Source organism: Ornithodoros turicata, chromosome 5, assembly GCF_037126465.1.
Source record: "Ornithodoros turicata isolate Travis chromosome 5, ASM3712646v1, whole genome shotgun sequence".
In the NCBI taxonomy this organism is placed as follows: Eukaryota; Metazoa; Arthropoda; class Arachnida; order Ixodida; family Argasidae; genus Ornithodoros; species Ornithodoros turicata.
Window position 1 is genome coordinate 65,865,585 of NC_088205.1, and position 10,426 is coordinate 65,876,010.

A 10,426-nucleotide genomic window follows, 5' to 3' on the forward strand; every position below is an offset into this window, starting at 1 on the left:
AGTGCGCTGCGCAGCGCCGAGTTCGAGAGTAAATTCATTTTTTCCGGTCTTTTTGATCCTAAATTTTGCAGCGATGGCTGTCGGTAAAAATAAGGGTTTATCTAAAGGTGGCAAAAAGGGAGTCAAGAAGAAGATGTAAGTACAAATAAATATCTCATTTTGAAGCGATATCATTCCTGATGCACCTGTGCTAGGAGTTTGTTCAAAACTAAATTGATTCGTCAACGATTAAACACGATCGTTCACGGTGGTGTGGCTGCTAGCATCGGTGCCGTTTCTCTTCGTGTTGCTTTAGCGCATTGACTCATGTATCGTGTTCATGATTAGATGCGATCAGTATGGTTTCGGTAGTAAGGAGAATTGTTGATTTTTCTCCGTAGTGTTGACCCCTTCACTCGCAAGGACTGGTACGATGTCAAGGCTCCATCCATGTACAGTGTACGAAATATCGGCAAGACCTTCGTTAACAGGACGCAGGGAACAAGTAAGTGGTCAGCAAAATACGTTACGTACTCAGTTTTTTTTAAACAACTGACGTAATAATGTTGAAAGCTGCATGTCTGGGCCTGCACTGTATGCCCTCACGCCCCTGGTGGTTGAGACCTTTCAATATGCGCTAAAAACGTTCCCGTGTGCTAGGATCTAACTATTGGCAAACGCTTAAGCTGTACACATAACCCACGATGTTGCATTGTTTGGAGGCTCACAAACTGCCCTGCACGGCCAGCAGTACCTCAAACTATCTGCAAACCTCAGACTGCTGAGAGAAGCATTCATTTCTGGACGGTGCCATAAACTGCCTGTGCAATCTATGTGCTAACAGGTTACCTCATGAAGGCAAAAATGGTGCAGTGGCTGACCTTTGATTTTCTTTGCTGCATCGCTCGTGTAAGGTGCTTTGGATGATAAACTACCAACTAACAGCCTAGCAGTGTTTCCCATCTGGTCTACAAGTTCGAACGCCTGTGGCAATTGGTGCAGAGTTGTACATTTCAGCTCATGTTAGAGAAAACAGCTGGTACATGTTGAATCTGTGCCTGTGTCATAATTTGTGTGCAAATGTTATTTCATATCATAGTTTTCACTCTGTTGTTGCCCTGTTTGTTACTTTTCAGAAATTGCTTCCGAAGGGTTGAAGGGCCGTGTGTTTGAGGTGTCACAAGCTGACCTCCAGAATGGAGAAGATGCTTTCCGCAAGTTCCGCCTTATTGCGGAAGAAGTCCAGGGGCGCAATGTCCTCACCAACTTCCACGGCATGGACCTGACAACAGACAAGCTTCGCTCCATGGTTAAGAAATGGCAGGTATGTACACATGCCTGTAAAGTAATAGAAAAAGCCCCTCCAAAACACCTGCATTACTGTCATTTTATGTCCTTAGCATAATGTAATGGACCCTTCCTGCCATAACATTATTGACTTCATAACATTAGACTTTCCTTTAGTCATCACCCCAGTTCTGCATGGTCATCGCCATGTAGTAATGTTCTCATACCCTTCTGCAAGGTTTTACAGAATTGGCTGTATTTTCGTTATGTGTACACTCAACGCACCCAAACCCTCTGCCTTAAGCTTACATGCTTTTGGTGGTTCTAAAGATGTGCAACAACATAGATTCCTGTTCACCACAGGCCAGTTTCATCTGCTGTGCTGGCTTTCCATTGAAAGCAGGAACAGATTTTCTCTGACATTCATTGTGAGTGTATGTTGATCCTGCACAAGTTTCTTTTCTTTTTTGTGTGTGTGAGTTTAACAGGAGTCAATAAGGTTTATAGCCTGTTGCGAGAATCGACAAGCTGGTGAACAAAATGATCAACTGTACTTTTTGCAAACATTGCTGGGTATGAAAAAGCTATAATATTCAGTTGTATGTGCAGTATAGAACCTAACATTGTGGTACACTTCAATGCCCAAAATTTGAAGTTGATGCACACTTGGTGCTTCTGTCATGGTGTGTGTGTTGACAAGCTCTTCTTTCTCGCGTCAGACTCTCATTGAGGCAACGGTCGATGTGCGAACGACAGACGGCTACCTGCTCCGTATGTTCTGCATTGGCTTCACCAAAAAGTGCTCCAACCAGGTGAAGAAGACCTGTTATGCCCAGCATAACCAGGTGCGCCAGATCCGCAAGAAGATGACTGAGATGATGGTTCGTGAGGTGTCCACCTCAGACCTCAAGGAGGTCGTCAACAAGCTGTAAGTCCTCTTGCAGCTAGCTCCGTTAAAATGCGTAGACAATGCACACTAACCCTCCGCCTTAAGCTTACATGCTTTTGGTGGTTCTAAAGACGTGCGAAAGCATAGATTCCTGTTCACCACAGGCCAGTTTCATCTGCTGTGCTGGCTTTCCATTCAAAGCAGGAACAGATCATGTCTCTGTTATATTCTTTGTGATGGTATATTGATGCTGTTGTGATAGTTGACAAGTTGACACACATTGTGATAGTTGATAGTTTCTTGTGGATGCTTCTTTGTATTATAATTAGAGCCTAGAATCAACTCTTTCTCTCTCTTTTTTTTTAAGGTGATGAAGTTAGAGCCTAGAGCTGTATGAATATTTGAATTTTTTTAATATCAGTGTGAATGATTGTGTGTTTTATTTCCTTTCGGAATCAAATATTTAAAATTCTAACCTTCATGCAGCTGAGGATCAGTGGCAATGCAATTTCGAGTGCATCAAAATGTCCATAGATTTGGTCTTTGAAAACACACGCTTTCTTCTAACACCTGACCAGCCACTTCAACGACAAAGCAGTAGTCACCACACTGAAATGAATGTTTTGTGTACAAACTTTTAACGCATCCTCACTCAACCACACAGACTGCTGTTGTTGCTTCTTTCACACAGATGTGTCCCAATTTCAGAAATTGTGTTCAAATATTGCAAACAATGTTGTATGCATGTACACAGTGTACAGCTACTATAGTAATTTTCATGCTCTAGAAGCACATATAATATATATAGCTAACAAAAGCAAAATTTTGTTGTTGGCATTTCATCTTTTTAAGTTTCATATGTCACTTTTATGTTTTTCGTGCTGCTGACATAATATACTTGAGTCCACATTTTGCACTATATCGTGACCCATATAGCTTATTGTCACTGGCACTTATTTTGGCAGCATTCCCGAGAGCATTGGCAAGGACATTGAAAAGAGCTGCCAACGCATTTACCCACTGCATGACGTGCTTATCCGCAAGGTGAAGGTGCTCAAGAAGCCAAAGTTTGAATGTAAGTTACTCACCAGGTAGCGTGTCGTCAGGGTTAACGTACGGTTATTGTTTCCAGTGGCCAAGCTCTTGGAACTGCACGGAGAAGGGACCAGCAAGGGTGGCGTAGCGTCTGCACCAACAGGAGAGGAAGGTGTCAAGGTCGACAGGCCCGAAGGCTATGAGCCTCCGGTGCTTGACACTGTCTAGGTACAGAGCCGTTCAATAAAACATAAGCTTGGCACATGTACCAGCTCATGGCGTAGCGTAGTGTTTCGTTGTGCAGTGTCGGAGATGGTTGACGTTGACACTTGGCGAAGCATGGTTTTATGGGTGCTTGGTGGTGGCATCTTGTACGCTGATACGACAAACCTGTTGCACATTTTGATTGTGTGTTTTATAGGGCAGACATCAATCATTGTAGGGTGATGTGCCGCCTATCAAACCGTCGAACCGAAACCAGAATTAACCGTTATTTTTAGCTGGAACTGAACCGTTTAAAAAACTTACCGGTTTTAGTGGCTACCTAGAATTTTGTAGTATATTAGAACCAGGTAATTGAACTGATGTATGTGAACTCCGGAGTTGAACCAGTATTGAACCCGAAATAAACCGAAAGACATTTGGGTTCGACGCTCTGCCGCCAATACTGTGCAGCATTTTGCAAAATTAATATGGCAGTCCACGGTACTTTAAGATCATGGAGGATCTGCACCTAACTCGCGTTAACTTTTCTACCATGAAGTGCGAGGTATTGTCAAGTATAAATTTCTAAAGATTTCTTCACACATAACTGGCTGTCACAAGATACTTCTGTTGTGTGTGGTATAGTGCGTTCATTTCACTGCCTGCAGCACTACATTTTGTATGGACAACATAACCTAGCTCATGTCTCCTGTGCAGGTGATTTGCAAATGTTTTAAAAGTTCTTCCATTCCCCATTTTTGAAGTAGCTGCGTCACTGCAACAACCTGCATGAGTGTAAGATTTGACATCCCACCAAAGGGCTGATATGATATAACGTCTAGTGAGGTAGCTATAGCGTGTTACTGAAGAAATTAACAATGAAAGATGGAAGTCACTGAAAAGCCAGCTGTAGGACACGAACCCACATCTTCTGGATTGTCGGTTCAGGGCTCAACGAACTGAGCTAAGCTAATACACCTCGCCAGCGACTTCCAAGGGCATGTCATCTGAAGGGACACATCAGCCACACACTCTCTCTCTCTCTTACATTTCTCTCACTCATACAGACAATCGTATGACGGGATCGACGAAAGCGGCAACTGTTGAACATGAGAGAACTGATGTTCTGAGGCTGGAACAACATAAGACAAATACACACAAAGCCTCAAATTGCCTAAGAAATTAACGATGGAAGTCCTACAGCTGGCTAACCTTTTCAGTGGTTTCCATCTTTCGTTGTTGTCATCGCATCAGAATATCAGCTCTCTCGTGTTACTGAAGTTATGAGCTGTCCATATTTGTGAGTGTTTCAGGGCCACCTCCATGTATGACTATATATATCTCCCACCGACATAGATAACAGTATGGTTAGAGCCTTGTTTTATGCAGGAAAACCAGCTTGTACACCCGATTGGCATTACTGTTACTCCGGGTGAAACTTGGAAAGACCACAGTACTGAACACATGGCACAGTATGATGTTATAAAGGCACGGGTGAATACAAAGTACTAAGCACCACCTCAAGACTGAGCTCCAGCTGTGTTTGAGATCTTGTCTCTGTCATGTCTGGTTTTCCCCCGTCTCAAGGTTTCAGTAATGGATTACGAAACCGGCTTCCTAGGCTGTGGAGCGACTCCACCATACCCCATGGACATAGATATCGGGGCAGCTCCAGAGATCAAGCTTGCTCTTGGAACAGGTTGTAGTCTTGTTCATGTGTTGCACCATTTGTACTAGTGAAGTGAATGTGAGAAAACTTGGGGGGGGGGGGGAGATAAGTACGTTCCTTGAGACGAATAAGGAATATGGTTACAAATCAGACTGGTGTCTGATCGAGAATGCTGATAGAGAAACATGGTGCCCACTAACGGTTTTGATTTTTCATTTGGTCCGCTGCTCAATGGGGATATGAGGACTGCAAGCGACACACAGTGGCGGTTCCGCGGTGGGGGGAGGGGGCTGCCGTGTGGGGTTGTCGGGGTTGTGTTGTGGTGTGGCACACACCCTGTACCAGTATCAGCAGAGCCGTGCATCAGTGGCATAGGTAGCCAGAAAGTATTTTAGTTCAGCTAGTTTAGTTAGTAGTCTATGTAGTTCTATGTTCTATCTGCTGCTGTGAGAACCTTACACGAGGCGGAGGATTTTATTTCACCCTCATTTCCTTCTCCCAACTGCACAACCAAAAATACGATTTTGGGGCTGTGTTTAAAGCTCCCCCCAAACCCGTGGCTACGCCACTGTTTTGTGCATATGTTTGTATATTCAGGCCGAAGTCGAAGTTTTTGCTTATTTTCCCCACTTTGTGATTCCCGCCGCTCAGTGCGGTGTTGGCGGCGCCACAGTCGTTCGGTTCTGTTTTCTCTGTGTCTCTGTGCAACATGCTGTGCAAGCGTTGTGCCATCCACTTGGTACTGAATTAATTCAGCAAAGAACAAGGAAGTTTTATTTCATCCACCTTATTTATGTCGCGTGATTATGAATACAGTTGATGAAAGGGACCCCTTGCGTCTAGAGAGAGAAGGGAGAGTACGTGAAGTTGGCGTTCAAGCTGTGTGGTCGCTGTCGTCTTGTAAGCCAGGTATGTGGGAATCGCGAATGCACGTTCAAGTGCAGCTGAACACCCGTGTTAGTCATGCTGCGTGTGCGCCAGTAATTTTCTCCCTATATGGTGTGGTTAGCCGTGCAGTTGTTAGCATATCCATGAGATACTCTGTAAACAATCATGGCACTTTGACCGAGGGTGTTGAAGAATGTGCTCTGTCTAAATACAGGATTTGGTGTGGACCAGCTGAGAGACAACTGTCTCGACACCTACTGGCAATCGGACGGACCACAGCCACATTTAGTAAATATCCAGTTCCGACGCAAGACTTGTATTCAAGGGATTTGGATCTATGCCGACTACAAACTGGATGAAAGCTACACACCAAACAGGTAGTACTCCACCTATTGTTTATGCTGTCTTTCTAGTCATGAAGAAAATGACCGTGACATCTTTTATTTTTTTTTACCCTCAGGGTTTCTGTAAGAGTTGGCAGCAGCTTCCATGACCTCCAGGAGCTAGAAGCTGTAGACCTCAATGAGCCTACTGGATGGGTGCACATTTCAACTGAAGATGCACAGGGTCGACCGATCCGCACGTTCTTCATCCAGATTGCCATCCTCTCAAACCACCAAAACGGTCGTGACACTCATTTGAGGCAAATCAAGGTTCACTCTCCTGTTCAGCATGCCAGCGTCTGTCCCATTCCCGGTCTTGTTTTCACCAGCCCTGAGTGTCGAGCCTTCAGCTGCATCCGCTGAATTTGTTACTGTTTAGTGTGCTTCGTGTGCTTTCGAAAAAAATTGAAGAACCTTGCACTAAAGCAAACGGACATGGATGAAGACTTGGACACTGTGAAGACAGTGATACGATCACTGCTCGTCGTCAGCAAGAAAGAAGTGCCACTGCAAGCTTTCCTTCGAGACTACCGCGAGAGTGAGGGGCAAGACCTTCCATTTCGACAGTTTGGTTACAAGAATGTACAAGAGTTTCTGGAGAACCTTAAAGACACTGTGAGAGTAACGGCACACGGCCCAAACATGGTTTTCTTATCTCCTGCCATCACAAAAGACATTCAGCATATTGACAAGCTCGTTCGCACACAGAAGTCCACCCCTTCGAAGCGTGGGTCTCCCAGGCCTCCGGTCCGCCGCCCTCCACGACCTATTTCTCGGCCATTGGTTGTAAAGCGTCCGAGAAACATCGTCGATACCTTTCACGCAAAAAAGTCCCAAGGCAACATTGTAAATGGCGGTTATACCCATCAGGCATTTAGCAGTACATCTTCCATTAATAACTCCAGAGATTCCGACGTTGAAAACTGGGACGACGAAACGAATTGCGCAGCGGGGGACTGTCGTAACCCGCCTTATGGTGTATGGAGCGCTGCAGTTGACTCCCCGTCCGCCGCACAAAGTGTTAAGGAAGAGCTTGGTCACCCAGGTGGAGACGGTAAAGTGGCGTGCGAGACATCCGTTTTGAATTCTTGGGATGCCCAAGCAGAGGCAGTATTAAAGGACAGCGCGGCGGTACAGAGACATCCTGCCAAGGACTGCGTACAGGTTCCTTCGGCAGAGAACGGCACACACGTTTTCGAAGAAGGAAAAGCTGATAGTACACGAGAAAGAAATTCAGGGTTCTCTGTGACACGTTCTACTAGCACTACTGGCGAGGTAGCTCCCCCAGAAGACGCATCTCACGGCTCGCGTGTAGAGTCCCCGATTGTGTGTGGGACGGGAGAGAACTGGGTTGAGAAAGTTCGTGCATCCGCGAGACCCGCTTGCCTGTCTTTTGATTTTCCTCGGGTGCCGGTGCCGGTCACAAAATCTTTGCAGCTGCCTGTCCAGAGGGTTCCTCAATACAGTTATTCACAAGGAGCGGCGACCTCTCTCAGCCAGAGTGTTCTTTATTATTCGACATCGGCAGTGCAACCTGTTCCATGTGGAATTTATGCGCCGATGTTGCCAGTGCCAGGACCGCCGTTTGTTCCCCCACAAGTGCCATATGGAGGAGGTATGACACATCCCATGGTGGGACCGCCCATGATGTTCAACAGTGCCAGCATGACAACTTCCATCAATGCTCAGTTGAATGCTGCTGCCCCACCGTACGTGCCAAGGTCCTTTTCAGGAGTGTCCCATCTGCAACAGAATATAGATAACCAAAGCATGAACAAATATGGAACTGAACCCCAGAGTGGTGCACAGAGTGAGGAAACTGCCCACGTGAGCATGCCAGCGGATGTCATAGCAGGAGTTACAAGCCTGCTGAAGAGCCATCCGGATGGCTTGAATGTGAAGCTGTTGCAGAAACTCTACGAGGAAGAAATCGGTCAGCACAATTACTTCAGCAGCCGAGAGTGGAGCCCAAAGGATCTGATTATAGAAATTATTGACCGCATTGCGATGGTTTCCGTCAGCTCTATTGCAGGGGGTGAATTCATAGTGAAGTTGGTAGAGCCGGTACAAACGCAGGACTGTAGCGCGGAGGAAAATTCATCCGGTCTTCCCGCTGATGTAGCGCTAGGCATAGAAAAGATACTACAGAAGCACCCCGAGGGAATCTTAGTGCAGGAGCTTCCTAAGGTTTACAAAGCAGAATACGGCCCCCACCCTTACTTTACCAAAGATGGCTGTAACCCGACAAAGCTCACTCTTGCTGTCGTCAGCAGCGATCCTTCCGTTACAGCCATCACTCTGAATAATCGAAAGTGTCTGCTCAAGCTCACTACGGCGAGCTCAAGGAACGTGCAAAAGCGGGAAGAAAACCGTCGCAGCCCATCCTCGGCCGAGTCTGTCACGACGGAGGAAGAGTTGAGCACGTATTGCCGACAAACGTTACCGACGACTCAAGAGTTTTCCGCCAGGCTCGGCGAAGTGTACAGTCCTGGCGCATTTTACATCCTCATAAACGGAGAGAACACTACGGACGCGCTGGCGAAACTCATGAAAGATATGAACCAATTTTACGACAGGGCGCCACCCCAACGTCACAAGTTGAACCGTGAAGACATAAGGGCCGACGTCTCGTGCGCCGCCACATACGTGATCAACGGTGAACCGCAGTGGCACCGCGCGCAGGTACTCTCTCGAGCAGTAACGAAGGTGAATATTTTGTACGTGGATTTCGGCACCTGCGACCAGGTGTCCACGGACCAGCTGCGGCGCATCGATCCCAGGTTCATGGAGCTCCCCACGCAGGGTATCAAAGTGAGACTCACCGGGATCAAGCCACGTGGCTCGAGCACCTGGTCCGACGATGCCAAACAGCATTTCTTGAACCTGACGAGAGACGCCGACCTGCAGTGTAAGGTGGAGGAGTGGAACGGCGAAGATTTTGGGGTGAAGCTATGGAAGGTCGACGACAGGGAACGTTCCATAGCTGACGTGCTCGTCGACGATGGGTACGCGGAAGAGGTGAACCCCAGACAACCTGCGCAAATTTCGAGCTGGGTCATTAAGCCGCACTATCTGCGAGAGGGCGCCCAGTTGGACATCATAACGTGGAAAGGTGTACGGTACGTCACCGGAAGAAATGTTTCCGAGCTGTTCCACTGGCCGCCGACGGCCATAGAGAAGATGCTCCTGGAGAAGCAGATCGCCTTCAATGTCAAGGTCGTGTCGCAATCCGAGGATCCGGCTCTGTTTGTCGACATCACTCGTGAGCAGTGCAGCGACATATCTGACGAGTCCATTACGCTGTACAAACTGCAGAACTTGCCGGACTTGTTAAATCTGTTCAGCCATCCGTTGAGGGGCATCCGGAGGGAGGTAGAGGACATTCTCTGCGACGAAGTGTACCTCTCGGACGAATCGACCGACGAGGAGGAACGCGAGGAACATCAGCAAAAATTAGAGCATAAGTTGTCCATCCTGCAGGAGGAGAGGAAAGAGCTGCGGATGAAGGTGTATGCCGGTGACCCTAGTCATAAGAATGACTTGAGTTTCTTGGAGAGGAAAATTGAGTGCACGAGAGAGCTCCTTGAACAAGTGAGAGTGCAGTGCCAGCTACGTTTGAGAACTGCATCGAAAGAGATGGGTGACAGGCGTCCAGGTGTAAATGGTGCTGTTGCTGCTCCTGTGCATGGACTCCAAACAAAACTAATGGAACTACTTACACAAAAAAAGTCCTGAGATTTGTCTGATGTTTACTGTGATTATGTGGCAATTGAAGATAGTTTTTTTTTGTTGGCATTATGGTTATACTCCAACGTGTTTAAAGGTGCCACACGTGCTGTGTGGACCTGTCTGAGCAATATGTTCTTGGACACCCAGCACCATTGGGTGCGAATACATTGAAAAAGCTTGTGGTTTTTATGCTTTCTTGTTCTTGGCTAGCTACAATATGCAAAGTTTCTCACAATTTAAGTATTTGAATCCAAGGTTGGAGTTTGTACAACAAGGAACTTGCTGTTACATTACGTTGTACAACTATGTGGAAAATAAATTGATAAGCATTGTTTTCATGGCTTTATGGTGGAAGGTGGGTAC

The 10,426-nt window shown here is 46.6% G+C and overlaps 3 protein-coding genes across 3 annotated transcripts; all 3 read left to right on the top strand.

Moving 5' to 3' along the window:
* The first annotated feature begins 25 nt into the window (after positions 1 to 25).
* Positions 26 to 3,458, top strand: LOC135394602 (small ribosomal subunit protein eS1). The gene is made up of 6 exons (XM_064625418.1): positions 26 to 135; positions 381 to 484; positions 1,116 to 1,303; positions 1,986 to 2,194; positions 3,121 to 3,230; positions 3,288 to 3,458. Exons 1-6 carry the CDS (start codon positions 74 to 76, stop codon positions 3,416 to 3,418), a joined length of 804 nt encoding a protein of 267 aa, XP_064481488.1. The 5' UTR covers positions 26 to 73; the 3' UTR covers positions 3,419 to 3,458.
* A 2,046-nt stretch (positions 3,459 to 5,504) lies between these two features.
* Positions 5,505 to 6,697, top strand: LOC135394603 (anaphase-promoting complex subunit 10-like). The gene is made up of 3 exons (XM_064625420.1): positions 5,505 to 5,972; positions 6,166 to 6,328; positions 6,412 to 6,697. Exons 1-3 carry the CDS (start codon positions 5,870 to 5,872, stop codon positions 6,695 to 6,697), a joined length of 552 nt encoding a protein of 183 aa, XP_064481490.1. The 5' UTR covers positions 5,505 to 5,869.
* Positions 6,698 to 6,769: 72 nt separating this feature from the next.
* On the top strand, positions 6,770 to 10,397 carry LOC135394600 (uncharacterized). Its single transcript, XM_064625416.1, has one exon. The coding sequence runs from the start codon at positions 6,770 to 6,772 to the stop codon at positions 10,067 to 10,069; it is 3,300 nt and encodes a 1,099-aa protein (XP_064481486.1). The 3' UTR covers positions 10,070 to 10,397.
* The last annotated feature ends 29 nt before the right edge of the window (positions 10,398 to 10,426 follow it).

Excerpts from the sequence above, each read along its gene's own strand:
- LOC135394603 (XM_064625420.1), top strand. The coding sequence starts at position 5,870 with ATGAATACAGTTGATGAAAGGGACCCCTTGCGTCTAGAGAGAGAAGGG. Across the intron at positions 5,973-6,165 it reads GCTGTCGTCTTGTAAGCCAG|GATTTGGTGTGGACCAGCTG; the intron begins GTATGTGGGAAT and ends GTCTAAATACAG. Across the intron at positions 6,329-6,411 it reads GAAAGCTACACACCAAACAG|GGTTTCTGTAAGAGTTGGCA; the intron begins GTAGTACTCCAC and ends TTTTACCCTCAG.
- LOC135394600 (XM_064625416.1), top strand. The coding sequence starts at position 6,770 with ATGGATGAAGACTTGGACACTGTGAAGACAGTGATACGATCACTGCTC.
- LOC135394602 (XM_064625418.1), top strand. The coding sequence starts at position 74 with ATGGCTGTCGGTAAAAATAAGGGTTTATCTAAAGGTGGCAAAAAGGGA. Across the intron at positions 485-1,115 it reads TAACAGGACGCAGGGAACAA|AAATTGCTTCCGAAGGGTTG; the intron begins GTAAGTGGTCAG and ends GTTACTTTTCAG. Across the intron at positions 2,195-3,120 it reads AAGGAGGTCGTCAACAAGCT|CATTCCCGAGAGCATTGGCA; the intron begins GTAAGTCCTCTT and ends TTATTTTGGCAG.